Source organism: Serpula lacrymans (genome assembly GCF_000218685.1).
Source record: "Serpula lacrymans var. lacrymans S7.9 unplaced genomic scaffold SERLAscaffold_3, whole genome shotgun sequence".
Taxonomy (NCBI): Eukaryota; Fungi; Basidiomycota; class Agaricomycetes; order Boletales; family Serpulaceae; genus Serpula; species Serpula lacrymans.
Genome location: NW_006763292.1, coordinates 117,887 through 134,692, shown reverse-complemented (window position 1 = coordinate 134,692; position 16,806 = coordinate 117,887). Strand labels below are relative to the sequence as shown.

At 40.7% G+C, this 16,806-nt stretch overlaps 4 protein-coding genes across 4 annotated transcripts; 2 read left to right on the top strand and 2 right to left on the bottom strand.

Moving 5' to 3' along the window:
- Positions 1-5,901: 5,901 nt before the first annotated feature.
- Positions 5,902-6,363, top strand: SERLADRAFT_434023 (uncharacterized protein; the record flags this gene model as incomplete). Its single annotated transcript, XM_007314306.1, has 3 exons — positions 5,902-5,966; positions 6,019-6,295; positions 6,346-6,363. The coding sequence occupies 3 exons, from the start codon at positions 5,902-5,904 to the stop codon at positions 6,361-6,363; spliced, it is 360 nt and encodes a 119-aa protein (XP_007314368.1).
- A 1,387-nt stretch (positions 6,364-7,750) lies between these two features.
- SERLADRAFT_366048 (uncharacterized protein) lies at positions 7,751-8,293 on the bottom strand (the record flags this gene model as incomplete). The annotated part of the gene is made up of 1 exon (XM_007314305.1): positions 7,751-8,293. One exon carries the CDS (start codon positions 8,291-8,293, stop codon positions 7,751-7,753), a length of 543 nt encoding a protein of 180 aa, XP_007314367.1.
- Positions 8,294-11,107: 2,814 nt separating this feature from the next.
- SERLADRAFT_405823 (uncharacterized protein) lies at positions 11,108-13,980 on the bottom strand (the record flags this gene model as incomplete). Its single annotated transcript, XM_007314304.1, has 12 exons — positions 11,108-11,202; positions 11,266-11,377; positions 11,452-11,475; positions 11,601-12,035; positions 12,315-12,376; positions 12,480-12,553; positions 12,609-12,705; positions 12,929-12,995; positions 13,075-13,241; positions 13,271-13,364; positions 13,841-13,870; positions 13,915-13,980. The coding sequence occupies 12 exons, from the start codon at positions 13,978-13,980 to the stop codon at positions 11,108-11,110; spliced, it is 1,323 nt and encodes a 440-aa protein (XP_007314366.1).
- Positions 13,981-14,153: 173 nt separating this feature from the next.
- On the top strand, positions 14,154-14,519 carry SERLADRAFT_434021 (uncharacterized protein; the record flags this gene model as incomplete). Its single annotated transcript, XM_007314303.1, has 1 exon — positions 14,154-14,519. The coding sequence occupies one exon, from the start codon at positions 14,154-14,156 to the stop codon at positions 14,517-14,519; it is 366 nt and encodes a 121-aa protein (XP_007314365.1).
- Positions 14,520-16,806: the final 2,287 nt, after the last annotated feature.

The following is a 16,806-nucleotide window of genomic DNA, read 5'->3' as shown; positions in this document are numbered from 1 at the left end:
CCAATTGGTGAGGGATTTGGGCACTCCAAACTGGATTACCAATTCAACATCAGGTATGTCCAAACCCTACACAAACATTTTAAGCGGTTGTTCAACTAATGCTTTTTTCACCTTACCATCCCAACAATCTCTGTTACAACCAACAATCTGGTTGTCGCTTCAGAAAATCTTTACAAGACAGTCTTCTTGGTGCGCACAGAACATTGTGAATTCAAGAAGTCGACTTGAGCCTGTAAACTCTCAGGTAAGAGTTTCCTGAGATGCCGGTGTGCAGCCTGCGAGTTTTTTACAGTATTTACAAATACCAAGGTCCGTGATATATTTTCTAGTCTTTTGGCGTTACTCACCAGAAAATTTAAAGGTAAATAGTCTTTGGAGTTGGGGATATAACAAACTTCATGAGTGATATTTGGTTGGTCATAACCCTAACTTTCTTCTGTCCCTAGATACATTCCTTGCTATCAACAATGTACCACAAAATACTTACAACTCAGTCTGCAGAGCTATTCTTTGATACTATCCTGAAAGCAAGATGTTTTCTTATGAGAAAGTCAGACATTGGGTAGCTGAACTAAGCGGGGTGGACTCAGTTGTCCATGTCATGTGTATTAACTCATGTTTAGCATACACAGGTCCTTTTGTGGACCTCACTGCATGTGCAAAGTGCGGTAAACCCCGCTATGATCAAGTCAAGAAAGTTGCAACTGGTGGACAACTCAAGGTTTCTTGGCAACATTTTCACACCATCCCAATAGAACCGCAGCTGCAAGTGCTCTGGAGACATCCAGATAGTGCTGACTGTAACAACCAAAGTTTGTATACTCTGGCATACAACAAGACAAGCAGAGAGTGGTGGATGGAGGAGAGGATAATCTCTCTTATGGTAGGACCGAGTTTGCTGTGGGTAAACAACAGGAGGACTCGCTGAGGAGTCTCCTTGATATATTGGGGTTTATATACATCTACAGGCTATTTGTACATGTGTACTATACAGTTGATGAAGGCAGTGGCTGATGATGTCATAGGGCACAGCCCGTGTGACCAGCTCCACTCTGTGAGAGACTTGTAGCTAAGAGTGAAGGAAAGCAGTGCAGCACGAGAAAGTGAAATTTTGAACAAAAGGAAAGTGCCGCATGGCACAGTGTGTGAAATTTACAAAAAAAGTTAAAGTGGAGAATGAAATTTAAAGGTCCAAAAATTGTGTATCATAACAAACAGCATGGGTTATCGTGCACGCACCACAGCCAAAATCTTTGAATCACTCAGCGGAGACAACAATAGCCTGCTATCCTATAATGACTTCTTTTATGGCCAGGATTATCTTGACACTGTTAAGGATGGCAGTATACGCTCTGAAAACAGGGTTCTTATGATTTCACTTGACAGTGCCCAACTGTTTCAGAACAAACCTTCTGACTGCTGGATCTATATCTGGGTAGTCATGGTCCACCCACCTGATGTTTGGCACAAGAAGAAGTACATGCTGCCTGGCGGTTTCATCCCTGGGCCAATCAAACCAAAAATTCTTGACTCGTTCATTTTCCTCGGATTCTATCACATTGCTGCAGTTCAAAGCAAGGGCCTCCCAATCTGGGATGCTTTAAGGGATGTTTACTATATCTCAAACCTGTTCATTGCCATTGCCATATCTAATGGACCAGGTTTGGTATATTGCAATGGTTTTGTAGGGTATCATGGGAAAAATAGCTGTAAAGCAATGTGCGAGCAAAAAGGTCGTCACAAACCAGGAGAAACGCACTATTATCCAGCACTGTTTAAGCCACACAATTATGACCACAATGAAATTGACTTTTGCCAGGTACTTCCGAGCTCACTAACGACATATCAAGCCAACTTACAATACCTTGTTGTCTCTCTGAATGCCACTCAGTACAAGAAACACCGTCTGGAAATGGGCATATCCAAACCAAGTATTTTTCTTAGACCGTTGCCTCGTCACCATTTTGGCATCCCAAAAACATTTGGATCCAACATTATGTTAGAATATACTCTGACATACCAATACCCCATAGGATAATACCTCTGATTTGTAAGCCAGCCCAGTATGCAGCAGCTATTCTGTGTAAGATGTCCGTGGTTGCATGTCATGTTTACGATCCTACATTGTATAACCTTGGCCATATAGCTCAATTGGTAGAGCAGCTGGCATGTATCCAGAAGGTTCCAGGTTCAATCCCTGGTCTGGTCATTATCCAATTTTATCACATTATGCACCTTATTGCGCTAAATATACCTGACCTTCTCATCAGCTTGTGGTGGAAAACCATTGACTGTGAGACAACCAGCAATAAGGGCAGCTGGAATTGGGGAGTATTAGTAGGAGACACATGGAAAACACACGGAAAAGCCATTGTCGATAGTACATCCCATCTTCCAGGTTCATTTGATTGTCCACGACAAAACCCAGCTGAGAAGATCACCAGCAGATACAAGGCCTGGGAGTTTTTCTTATACATCTATGGACTGTGCCCTGGTATCTTGTATGGCATTCTCCCAGAGAAGTACTGGAGAAATTTTTGCAAACTTGTTTTTTGTGTTCAAATATTCAACAAACACCGGATATCCACATCAAATTTACAACAGGCACACAAAAAGGTGCTCAAATTCTCTGCTGAATTTGAGCTTTTGTACTACCAGCAATGAACAGATTGTCTCCATTTTGTACAACCATGTTTAGATACCGCTTGATATCTTGGTCCAGATGTTGTCGCAAATGGCCTGGGTATTTGTTCATCTCAATGGACAATTAGGAAACCTAGGGCAAGAATTTCATCAACCCTCAAATCTGTATGCCAATCTCTCTCAGAGAGGCCACACACTGGCTGTTGCGGATGCCATCCATGGTAGCTCCAAGTCACCACTCATACCCTTAAGTGCAATAGAGCCAGCCTCTGTAGTGGTCCCAAACTCCACAAGGGGGAACCCACCTGCTGTAAAAAATGCCTAATAGGATGCCGCCTGGAAACTACAACACACCTTTGTATGTATTTGTTAAAGCCATACACTTTTTTTTGAACTCTTTCTTTGAGCGGCACAAAAACCCACCTGGAAATATTTGTGCTCATGACTGGGTCAAGGAGTTTCCCAACTGAGCTACAGAAGAGTACAAGATATATTACAACAGCCTCAATACCCAGGTGAAGAAGGTATATACACATTTTTCTATCGAGAAACAAAGCCACTGACTATGTTAAACAATATCCCATAGCTCTATGAAGAATGTACAGCACAGGCTACCAAAGCACATGTGCGTATTGTAATTTTCATTCTGTGGTCTCTAGCTCATGATAGTATTATTTGTCAAAAGAAAGAAGCTGTCACAAATGTGTCCAAAAACAAAGTTGCAGGATGAACTAGGGCGTTTTCTTGACACCACCCTACTTTAACATATAGTTCTGGGTTTTTCTATAATATTTCAATCCCTTCTGTTCTCTCAGTAGCATTTTTATAAGAAAAATGTATATTGGATTCAGATATGTTTTCACATGTTGGACAACTATATAATCTATTAAAATCTATTGCAATCTGTTCCAATTAATATTTTCTATTTCACTCGATTTGCTGAGATTTATTCTACAAAAGAGTATCATATTTCTATGGAAATCTAGTCATAATGGTGCACTAGATTTCACTTGATTGTACTCAATTTCTGTAGAGCCGGTTTTCACTGGGCTTGAACTCAGGAGCCTCATTCAAGGCCTGTTTCTAGGAGGGGGGGAAGCAAGTAACCAAAAGTCGTCATCTTGGTGACCACGTCTAGCTGGCAAATGTGTAAATCAAATAGAAATGCTCATTTACAAGACAGAAAAACTGCACTAGTGATTAAGCGGTTATCAAACCACTTCAGACAGCCAAAAAATTGGGGCTCTTAGCTTGATCATCCTCACCAAAAGGTTGGGGCTAAGATCCCCCTTTTTATGGTCTACCTATAGTCATTAGGGACCAGACATATTTAACATGGGACAGTCCCATCTATTTACATAGGCCCTGTCCCTATACAAAGGAATATCCCTTTATATGATGTGTTATCTGTAATCACTTATTTTATTTTCTCATAATCATATCCCAAAAATACACCTACTCTATTATCTTTACATTTTGTAATTCTCATTAGCACACATAATCTAATAATATTTTGTCCCACCATCTTTCTGTGAAAGCTGTGGGAAATAGTTGATGAAAGCAAGATTAGTCCAGCAGGTGATACTGCCTTAACAAACTGGACAAATGCAACATGAAAAAATCTACTTATATCTGGTTTCTAGTAGACCTTGAATAACTTGAATTTCATTGACAATAAGAAATTAGGCCATATAACTATCTCTTATCTAAAGGCAGAATATGATAAACTACCTAAATAACTTTTCAACAAGTTTTTGACATTTAGTCTTGTTACTTGGTGAATACACAAACATAGTTCACCTATATTGCCTTGTTTTTTTCTCTCTACTTGTTAACTCATCAGTTAAAATCCAACACTGTTTCAAATATTATCCCAAGTGAAAAAAGAGCCTATGCCATACCATGTATTAGATTGTATATTCTCCCACATGTATAAAGGTCTCATTCTATATGCACTTGGACATTGTCCCACATGTATAGAGTAATGTTTTATCCCATATCACTGTGGGGATTGACTTATATAAGCCCAGCTTATATGCTGAAAATATTCAATTTTAGCTTTTTTCAGCCAATCAAAACACAGATATCCAATATCTTCAGCATATAAGCTGAGCTCATATAAGTTGATCCTCACAGTGTATGTACTTAAGTCCCATCTTATATATGTTTAGGTCTAGAATAAAGCCTGTTACCTAGGCAGAGTTCATATTGTTAGGGAGGACTATGGAGGGCACTATTGAGTAGTTAGAATATCATATCTCCAATTGGGGAGAACCATAGAAAAATCCTATGTGGCTTTGGAAGATCTGAATATGCTCAGCAAAAATTATACAACCATACAGCCACATAAAATCAAAATTTTATTAATTATCCCTTTCCCAAGATTTCCAAGCCAACTAAGCATATGAGTAACAAATAAGAGAGTTACTTATTGCATATATTAGTGTCTTAGTATCAAACTAGTCTAATATATACTAATATCTGGGATGTGACCTACATAACTACCCCATATACACAGCTAAATCCACTTGGGATAACTTCAATAAGCCTAACTTGAAATGGCCTGTCCCATATTAGATTTTAGCATGCGACCTCTAAGTGTCACCTGACCACAGGAAGTGCATGAAAGCAAAGTGGACCAGCTGGGGATTGAGCCCAGGACCTCTACTTATATATAGTGGTGCTCTACCAACTGAGCTACCAGCCTTTGTCCAATACAAACTCAGGATGTATGTTGTCTAACAAGGCTAATAGGATTTGACCTTGACTATTCTAATATCCCAACCCTTACTTGTCAGCTTTGATCATCTAGTAAAGTCCAATGGCTTAGCACTTGGGAGCTAATAGGCACTAATAGTGAGTGAAGAATGAGGATTTTAGCAATGACAAAGACACTGGTGGAGAACAAATAGAAAGAACTTACTTGAGTGAGAACATTTTGCAGATGACTAATAGTTTCATCAACCTGACCGGCAAAAGAAGTAGCATAAGCAAAAAAAGTGCTGTCCTAGTTTGAAATTAGTGATAAGTTACAGCTGATTTGGAAAATGTTGGCTGCGCCAACTTTGTCTCTTGCGTCTGTTCTAGCTTAGTAATATGATCTGAATTCCAAAAAAAGAAATAAGGTGGAATCTCTAGTATGTACTATAGCGTGCTGCAGCCTGCAGTCTAGCATGTTCCTTGTAGTATAAAGTCCCTACTCTTTGCTAATGAGAATCTTGTCACATTGTTAGGTGCTGCCACTACCACTCTTTAGAAATGATTCCTTACACTCAAGAACAAAGCTCCCTGCTGCCGCCATGTCATGATCTTGCTCCAAGGTTGTAAGTGCCATTTTACCCTTCTTGTTCCGTGAATCATTGACTTACAAGCTAGAAATAGTGATCCTAACACCATCCCTCCCATCTCTATCCTCCAAGATATGCCCAACAGTGAGGATAGCCTAGATGAGGCCGATATTCAAGCCATCTACCCACCATATCCGCTGGTGCATAGGGCACCAATCAAACCCGCTATTCTGCCAATTGAACTGGCCATTCTCATCCCTCTACCCCTGCTCCTGCTCCAGCCCCTGTCTGTTGCACAGGCCACTCAGATTGAAGGCGAGGACGGGTATAATTGGGAAGTTGAGGGTGGACTGACTACGGAAAAGGTGATTATAGTCTGGTGTACTAGTTTAGCATACTTATCACAATGTTTCAGCGGAAGCTAGACAACTAACTAGAGGATTTAGCTAGTAAAATACTGAACAAATAAAAGCCTGGCTTGTGCGTTATGCATAAGAGCATTACATGTTTCCACCACCGGGCCAGTGACCTACATTTTGAACTGAAATACCCCCACTGTATGGTTTGGGCCGCTGCTATATTGAAAGGTGATGCTACACTTGAAAAAATCCCTACTGAATCACTGTTGTTCAAAGCAAAACAAGCGTTGAATGTATATACCTTGACAGAAAAGAGGCCCCCCTATCTCCTGCTGCAAAAGCCACCACCGCACCACTCCCATCCTCAATACAATTTCCCTACTTCAATCCATCTGCTAATCCTCTTGCATTCTCTCCATTTGTTGGTTACAACCCTCTAACCACTTTTCCAATGGGATTTGGTATGCCAATGGGTGGAATGTGTGTGGGAATGAGTGTGGGAATGGGTGCGGGAATGTGCATTAGTCCAGGAATGAGTATGGGCATGGGTATGCATGGTGTAGAGTCGCATTTTGTCAGATTCAGCCCACAAAAAGAAGAAATTGAAGAAATGAACCATTTGTCATCCCCGCTAATCAAATCTTGCAGCCTCTTGTTGTTTTGTGAGCTGTATAAGCTTGGTAAAGATGTCAAAAGTAGCTTGGATTGGTTGGGTTTCATGGTGGGAGACAATCTGGAGGCTGTTACAGAACAACAGCATAGGGAAGCAGGATTCAAGCCTCTCGCATGGGCTCATGTTTTGAAGGCCTACCATAGACATAAGAAAGATCACCATATTTAGTCTTACATACACTCATTTACACCTGTAATTGGACAATACAACATTGTTTTGTGCATTTTTACACAGAAAATGGCCAACATACACTAAAATACAGTTTCTACATTATATCCGGGGTGCGTAAACCACTCTTGAGCCTTGTCAGCTGTCACAGTATGTGCAGCCTCAAGCAAAGCGACTTTGGGATACTCGTGTTCTTGAATGCGAACATAGTTACAGCGGATTCAGATTTTGACTAAAAAAACCAAGTATTAGCCTAAAACGCAGGCTAAAAAGAGAAAATTGTACCACAACTAAAGCTCTCTTCAATTGAATTCAAGTCTGGGGAGTATGGCAGCAAAAAGATCAACACACACCCTACACTTTCTACAACTTCACGGACAGCGTTCATTTTGTGTATTGCACAGTTGTCAAGTATAATGATGCTTTTATCTTGAGGATACGGGTTCATCACAGACAGCTGTAACATGTTAGAATGATGAGCATAAATATAAACAAAAAAAATGTACCACATCATTTACAATAAAATCGAAAAAATCCTCACCATTGACAGAACCATGGACTATGTTTATGGCCAGATATCTGTTGAGTGTGAGTGCTGCTACTAAGCTGTAGTGTTCTCCCTAAACAAAATTAGCCTGAACCGCAGCATGACAACCTTTGTGCAGCCGTCTGTAGTGTTGATAAATTGTCCGGTCATCCTTGCTGGTTTTGTCAATCATGGCGAACTGGCTGGCTGTAAAGTGTGTATTGATGTCCTTCAACCACTCCTTTCTCCAAATTTTATCCCTTTCTGCTGCTGCTTTTTGTAGAACCTTATAAGTTAGCCCTACATCTCTAATATGTTCAAAAAGAGCGGTCTTCAATATGTGCACATCATGTGCAAGGGCTAACCAGTCTTGAATTTTGTCCAGGTACATCTCTGGGGTGTCTTCAAGCAGCAAATATATCCTCTTGGCTTGGTTTGCACCAAGGATATATGGGCGGCCTTGAGTGGGGTACATAGGAGGTGCTACAGAGCCAAATGCTTCTTGATTGGCCTGCCAGTGGCAAAGGGAACGCTCAAAGATTCCAAAAATGTTGCAGATGTCGGATGGGATGTAGTTATGCTCTATTAACCAAAAAGTGCGCTCTTTGATATCCTTGCTGATCTGTCTGTAGGGCATGGTAGTCAATAGCAAAGTGTTATTGATGGGTTACATGTTTGCAGCTGCTGGGATTCCACGTTGTTTCCATCTTTGGAATTCAGATCATATTACTAAGCTAGAACAGACACAAGAGAAAAAGTTGGTGCAACCAATGTTTTCCGAATCAGCTGTAATATTAAACTGAAACTGTGGTTTCTATAGATTTTATAAACCAGATTAGGGCTTAACTAATAACAACTAAATAAAACCCATCTATAACCAAACTGTGGCAACACTATAAACAATACCCTGGAGCCAACAACAGTACAAAATTCACCATTTTAAGAAAGCTATCATTTTAAATATATAAATACCAAGAAATATACACCAAAACCATAGCATTTGGATCCTCAAAGAACAAGTCCACAATTACAGAAGTTGAGGATCTTACTACCAAAATACATTTGCTAAATGTTGGTGACCCTATCCATTCAGTGTATTATATTTGTCTTATATGCTTTGTATTTATAGCTATATAAGTGTAGCTCCTACTTTTATCTCAACATCACTGTAGCAATATTTTCAAACAAAATTTTCCACTGACAACCCAGGAATATCCTTACAAAACCCAGTCAAACTTACCTAACTGCCACTTCTAAAATTCTTCTAGCTATTACATTTGAGACTATAGTGTAATCTGGGAATGTATTTATATATATATAATCATCTGAGAAAGGCAATATCTTCAAATAACTAATAGAACAGCTATTCCTTTGAATTCTAGAGGATCTGAAACCTCATTTGATAAACAATTCAGAGGACCACTCAACAATATATCTGCAGCTAAGCCAACGACTCCTTAAAATGCTAGGTCTGCCCAAATCTGACAACATCAATATTTATTTTTCAATATTGTTGACAATAAGCTACTATGGTCACTGTACAAGATAAGCTAGATAAAGATCAGAGTGCAGCTACACTAGCTACAATAAAATTAAATGCAAATGCACCCAGTCCATTAAAAAAATGACAAAAGACTAAACAACAGTCTAACTAGAAAAGATCTATATGCTACTAAAACCAGCACCCTTGATTTCATCTCCACAGATATTCTCAGTCACAATAAACTCACACTGATGTTTATATATGAATTCAAGGTAGCGAGGTCAGATGTATAAAAAACATGTTTATAAGAAATTACTGAACATAGTGGTCTATAGTGTCACCATTGTGTATTAGCTTCAACTTGTGGAAGGAATTGGTTGACAACTACAATACCCAACAAAATCTCTTATCAACACCTAGAGCATAAGTCAATGCTATTATGCTAAAAGGCTTCTCTACTCCCACCAAAAGTGGAGCACACTACATCTTTATAGAAGTCAGAAGTCAACCTCAATGTAATTCATCAGGAACTCCACTTCTTGGACAAACAATCAGAAATTTTCATCATATATGAGGATCTCCAGAATAAAATGATTGCACCCAGTAACCAACAAATAGGTATGAGAACGCAGATAGCCAGCAGACCTTCTCAACTTATGGTTGGATGTTTAAAAATGCTGAGAATTGATATTGATGGAATCAAGACTTAAGTCCCTGTTATGCCAGAAGCTGTTTATTGCCTTCTTCTGAAATAACATTGGCAAATATTGTTACAACTTGCAAAAACTGAAACAGACAACATAGTCCCTGTAATAATACTGTAGACCTTCAACAATGCCAGGACCCACATCTGTACAATGTTACATCATCTTTAGTGCCACGCTCAAAGGTTATCCACTATTACTGTTGCCCTTATCACTGACAGGCCTTGGAAAGAAATATCAAACTCCCAAGTAATGCCTAGGTCTCATCCCATATGTGTGTAGGTCTTGTCCCATATACATCTAGGTCTCATCCCACATATGCCTAGGTCTTGTCCCACATACACTAGGGCTCATCCAATATCTGATTAGGTCCTGTCCCATATGCACCTAGATTAAAATAATTCTCTCAAGAAAGTATTCTATAATTGCATCAAAAGTTACTTATTGCTCTATTAGCTTTAAAATATGCAAATGCTTATTTTATTCTGTGTTTTGCTATGCTGTATCACTGCATAGTTCCTATTTTGGCTAGATACATATTTCCATCATTTTCCACACTCAAATCTGTCCTGTATTACTTATTATTATCCAATTCACTTCTCGATTATTTGTCCACACAATCTATATAGTCCATATAATCTGTATTTAGTCTGCACCATCTACTTTCAGTCCACCCAATCCACATAGTGCACACCTGTGGGAATTATTATGTAACCTGCAAATTAAATAGCTGGCATTTGTGGTCTTATCCCATTAATGTCTGGCACCAGGTGGAATGTAATATTTGAAGGGACCATCCCTATGTGTATAGGGACAGGACCTATGTAAATAGATGGGACTGTTCCATGTCAAATAGGTCTGGTCCCTAATGGCTATAGGTAGACCATGAAAAGGGGGATCTTAGCCCCAACCTTTTGGTGAGGATAATCAAGCTAAGAGCCCCAATTTTTTGGCTGCCTGAAGTGTATCAAATACTGAAGCTTCTCGTGTGAACACTCAGAAAGAGCTCTGATTGGTGGATGACCCTAGGTATTCTATCTGGGACAGCAAGATTATCTATTGTTCAGCCTTACAGCAATAGATAATGATTGTAGCCAGAAACACTTTGATAACGAGAATCTTTCCTATTTCAATGATAAAATTACAAAACAGCAAATAATAAGATTACAAAGGCGACAACACAGAAACAGTATACTAGTGGTGGCATACATAGAATCATGACATATGCAAAGTCCATAATAAAGAGTTAACATGTTTCTTTGTTCTAAAAGTTATTGATGTAGAAGTAAGAGGGAACTTTGAGCAAGTTTGCAGGATAAAGTGTACAATCAACTTGAGCACCATATACTGGGAGTAGCTCTATGGAATGTGAAATATCAGTGAGGGGAATAATGTCCCCTAATCTGGTTCAAGTACAAGTACCTGCTGCTGTGCGTGTGCTACGTACATGCCCCTTTACCAGGAACATATTGACATCCAGTTCTTCCAAGTGTACCCCATCCACTGTCTTCTTTGAACCAGCGTACAGGGAACTCTGTGCATACACAAAACAATGTGAGAGGTGAGCCAGGAGTTGATAACCAGTTCAAGGGACTGGCTGGAAAATACATTGTACTTGAATTGGACGTGACACTGTAACAGAAAGTTGTCAGTCAAGGCATCATATATGAAAGGACAGCTACACAACTGGCAATACCAATGGTAGGATCTTCTTGCCAGTGCACAGAGAATAACTAGATTTTGAACTGGTGCCATACATGGATATGGTTGAGTGCAAGAGGGGTGCTGGGTCCCGAGACTTGCCTGCCATATCTGGCAGTATAAGACAATTGGTGCTGGTAATCTGCCAGTGCAGTATGTAAATCTTCAAGGTTGAAAATTTGAGCCGCGTCCGCAATAGATAGAGTATCATTTGGATATTTATTAAGGTGGAATCCAACCAACCAGTCCTGAGAGTGTATTTCTTTGAGGAAATGGTTCTTGATTGAGCAAGGCCCACTCATTTTCTTCTCATCAGGCAAGACACAATTTAACCAAGCCACTGCAGGATCAATTTTGGCAACTATTGCACTTTCCTCCAACACTATTTTGTGAATTAAGCTGATATTGGAGTCTTTCAGAATAGAGAACAGGTTGAAAAGACAGACTTTTTCTAGGACATCCAGTTGCCAGACAACCTGTTCCTCAAAGTTCTAATGATTAGTGTGACTAAACAGATATTTACAATACATGATCAGAAGTTGTTCAGTCACGTCAGTTGAGTATTGTCCAGGTGGTCCCATTTGTCTGATTGAATGTACAAAGTGCTGAAGCAGTTCTAGCTTGGGTATCTTGAAATGCTCAATAACATTGTGAGCCCCTCTTCCTCTTCAGGTACCTATATCAAGAATTGTTTGTTTTTCAGTGTGAAACTCTTGTAGTGCCAAGACCATGCACCATATGGACTCGGGTGTATGAATTGGAGCTTGCACCTGGTAGAAAAAGTCCACCATGGTACAGATGGCACAAACAAATTGAGGTGGGGCATTTCCAGCTATAGCGCACACAATTGTACACTGAATTTTGTGATGCTCGCAACCTGTCATCTGTCTCACATGAGAGATCCTATGGCTGGAAGCCAACATGCATATGCATACTCTTGTAATGAGCATCAAGCTCCTCCTTTCCTACTACCTCCTTGCACCAAACTAGCGGGTGATCAAAAAAGAACCTGTGGCCAGTGTGTAGTATCTCAGGAACCAAGAATTGCGAGGTGCCAGTCATACCAGAATGGCAGGTTCACTCCACTCAGACCCAACTCCTTAGCAGTAGGAAGATACACAGCAAGGTCCCAGGGCTCAGACACCTTTTTGTTGAGTTTCTCTACAAGGCTGATAGTTTTGTGACGATTGCGCAAGGGATGTGGAAAGGGATTGCCAAATTAGTGGACTGTAGCAAGAGAAACTGGCAAGACACTTTTTGATGTGCACACAATTAATTGCTGTTTAGGCAGGTCCGCTATCAAGGCGACTAAAGGTGTGAAGGTAGCCCTTACCTTAATATGCCTAATGGGTCTGATGTGAGCTGGCCATATTTTGTGACACACTTGAGGTTTTTGGTGATGATGTCCATGCAACAATGCCATAGGCAAGCTTCAAGAACTGTCTGGTATTCTGTATGGACATCATCAAAAGTCACAATAGGCATAAAAGCAATGCACATCCATGCATAAGATGTAGCCTTCATGCATACTTTAGTGTTGATGTTAGCAATAGTCAGGAAAGTTGGACCACTGGGCAAATAATCCATGAGACTGGAAAGTTTGTATGCTGAAGTGAAGGATAGCGGCTTTGGATTAAGAGTCTGCGTGATACCGGAGTTAAATATAATGTTGTCAATAACTTTCAATAGGACTCGGACTTTACCCATGAAAGTTTAAGGAACTTACCCAATTGTGTTTGATTCAGCATTTCAAGCAGATATTTTGGGAGCTTCCATTCAATTCTATCTTCAAAAGGCCAGAATGTCTGTCTTCTCCAATACTGTATGAATTAATCATTCCCATCATCTGTTTGCTCAAACAAATTGGCCCCCTTGCCATAGTTTTAGCCTGATATAGGGTGATACTGAAATGCTGGTCTGGTGGTGTTTTCATTAGTGTCTTCATTGTTGTCTATTTGCATACACTCCATATCATGGGCAAAAGCTTGTAAAGGGTCATTTAGATGTGTTAATATGTCATCTCTAGTGGAAAAATGTGACGAGCATTAAGCAGCGGAGCACTTCAACATAGTAGAATCTGATACTGATAAGGAGTGGTAGTTGCGTGGTAGTGGAGACAATTTTGCTAAGTCATTTGAACTCCGACCTTAGCCCAACTCTTCCACAACTATGATCATGTGTAACTGTGACGTTGTCAGTTCTGAGTAAAAAACACCAGAGGAATCAATTGACATGTCCTCCAATAACCATATACACTTACATCCTCATGATACTCCGGAAACAATAATAAGCATACCCTCCCCTGTGTTGTTGCCACCTCAAACACCTATGCAAAAATGACAACAAAGAAATCACACCGATCCCACCAACCTTTGTCCTCGATGTTGCTCTTACACCCGCTATGGGCACTATAAACTGTTTTCCTTGCCCATTCATTCAACCAGATCAGCATCTAACACATTAAAGGCCCACCACTCATTTCAAAGAAAAGTAGCATCTCATCATATTCAGCCAGTATGTGGTATTGCAACCTATTCAGATTCAAGCCCTCATAAATATGATAGGAGGCTGCATATGATTCAGAGATATCAAGTTATGAGTTGGATACTATGACTGAATCTGCTATTTATAAAGCTTATCATGCCAAAATTGCAGGACAAAATTTGCTTCAATGTGCAGTCCAGAAATTTGCATGGAAAGTGATGGAGTTGTCCATGACAAAGGCATTTTACAGGAAAACATTGGGAGGAAGCAGGAAAGCATTGACAAGTAGTGTCACCGAAGTGAAGTATCTGCAGGAATACATGATACAAAAGGGACTTTCATTGGAAACACCTGACTTCCATCCTGCTCCCATCAAGCTGGCCACTGTGGTTTATGTATCTGCTTACTCAGACAACACACCTTCAGATGATGGCCTGGAAACCGATACAGGCAATGAAAGCGATTTCTTCTCTGACAGAAGTGCAGATTAAAAATGTGTGGGTAATAGGGGTTGGGGAGAGGGAACTGTGCTTGAAGGAGATGAACTTGATAGATATGTGCTCAATAGTTTTTTACTCAATTTCTGTGCCATATACCCATTTGTTAACTTGTATTTTTGCCTACGTCAATTTATTTGTTATGTTTATCATGGAAAATCAACGGCAGCCTCCAAGGCTGGCCTCAATCCAGACATAGAATTGTGAGAGAACATGTAATTGTGGAGCAAAGGTGTGTAAATGTGGAAGGCCATAATGATATATAAATAGGTTGCATTGAGTTCAATATAAATGTGGAAGCCACAAGCTGGTTCTCTCACCCTTCTTTCATTCCTTCATTGTGCTCATTGATTTATGTCTGACTTTAATTCACAGGTTGCTTCCTCCTTCTCCCACTCACAACAAGGTTCTTGTTCAGATTGAAGGATGAAGGACAAAACTAACTGTGAACTTGAATTGCAGGACAGCCACATGAATCAGGCTCGCGCTCAAACCCCCAATAAGGTAAGTTTAGTTCCATTCACCTAAACAACTGCTAATTCCCTCGTCCTGCGGCTCCGCCAACAGACCAGGACCCCCAAAGCCATGCAATGCTTCCTCAACACTCGCCTACTCAACACTATTTGCAGATACAAGGATCATCCAGGCACCCTTTCCATCCCCATCAGCCTCCTCCTTTCTATCCTCATTAGCCTATTTATTTTCAATTGTTGTCCAGCTTGTCAGGGGCCTTAGATGCCCCATAACAGCCTCCCACTCAATTTCCTTCCTATCCTACAATGTTATATCCACCTCCTCCCTACTCCCACTCTGCTTTGTCTACACTACTAATACCACCTCCACGTCCTCCCCAGCCCTGCTCTGTCTCATCATCTACATTACCTCCACGTCCTGCGCATCCCCAATCTGTTCCATTGTTTATACTACCACAACCACCGCAACCACTAGCCCCACAGCCACTACTTGCAATATGAAGTGATAATGATGGTTAAGAAAGCCTGTGAGGGCTATGAGAAGCAAGATAGCAAAGGATACTTCTAGCCCTAGAGCCAGAGGTGTGATGGGGAATGTGTCTGAGAACCAAGACATGGAACAAAAAGATAAGAAAATAAGAACATATAAATGGTCCTTACAGCACCGCATTTTACACCAAGAAAAACCTCCTTGCTGTTGCTGCTGACACTGCCTCTGCGGCTCTTTAAGCCTGTGCCACAGCTGTGCCATCTGGTCTGCCATCCACACTTGCCGGTATGTCCTTCTCATTCTCTCCTCACGCTTTCTTGCGCCTTAGTGCATATATGCAACTCTCCTTAGCACTTAATTGTGCTACCCCAGGCGCATATACACACATTTTTCTTTGCACTCTACCACATGCTCTCTTTACCTTCTTTTCCCTCTTCTCAACTGCCTTTCTCAGATCTTTCTTCTTGCACCATCAAGGGCTCTTCTGTGCCCTCACACATTTATCTTCTGCCTGATCTGGCACTAATTAAACAGCTGTCCTGGCGCGACAGCTGCAATCCAGAGCCTTTCATCAAAATAATGCACGCCCGCTGGACATAATACTTCCCTATTCATCTACTGACCAATGAGTGCTCCCATGCTTCCCTCTTTATTAACCCCTCCTATAACAAGACTGTCTCTTTCACAGATGGCTGGCTAATATTGAAAGAGGCTGAATTTGACATTTCTTATGGAGATCTCCGTGAGGCCGCTACGCGGTTCATAGAGCTTATAGAGCAGTACTTAAACTCACCCCATAGGCGTGAAATTGCGAACCTCTGGTATGGTCATTACAAAACCCTTATCAACCGGAATGACCTCCAAGTCCATTTTCCTCTATATATTCTCTATAATATACACATCTGAGCTGCTTATTTTTGACATTCAGCCACATTCTCCCCTGCTGTTTTTCATCAAGCTATCTGGGATGTGATTTTAGATCAACACCGCATTTCCCAGTTTGCTGCCATGCAAGAATACGTAAAGGAACTTCAGTCCTTGTTCTTTTGAGTTCCGGGTCTACTCTTCTCACCAGGCCTCCTTGTGCCCCTTTACCTGTCCCAGCTATTACCCTCTACTGGTTCTGTGGCTCTTCCGCCCACAAACCACGTGACTTTTGCCTTACTGCCACAGCCATTCTCACCTTTTGTGAGAATGGCAAGTGGACAGATCCTGGCAATGTCACAGTATGTTTTGCATGGAATGGAGCACATGGCTGCAAAGCGACCACCTGCAAATTTGTCCAAAACAATTTGTCGTCGGGTGGGGTAGCACATGT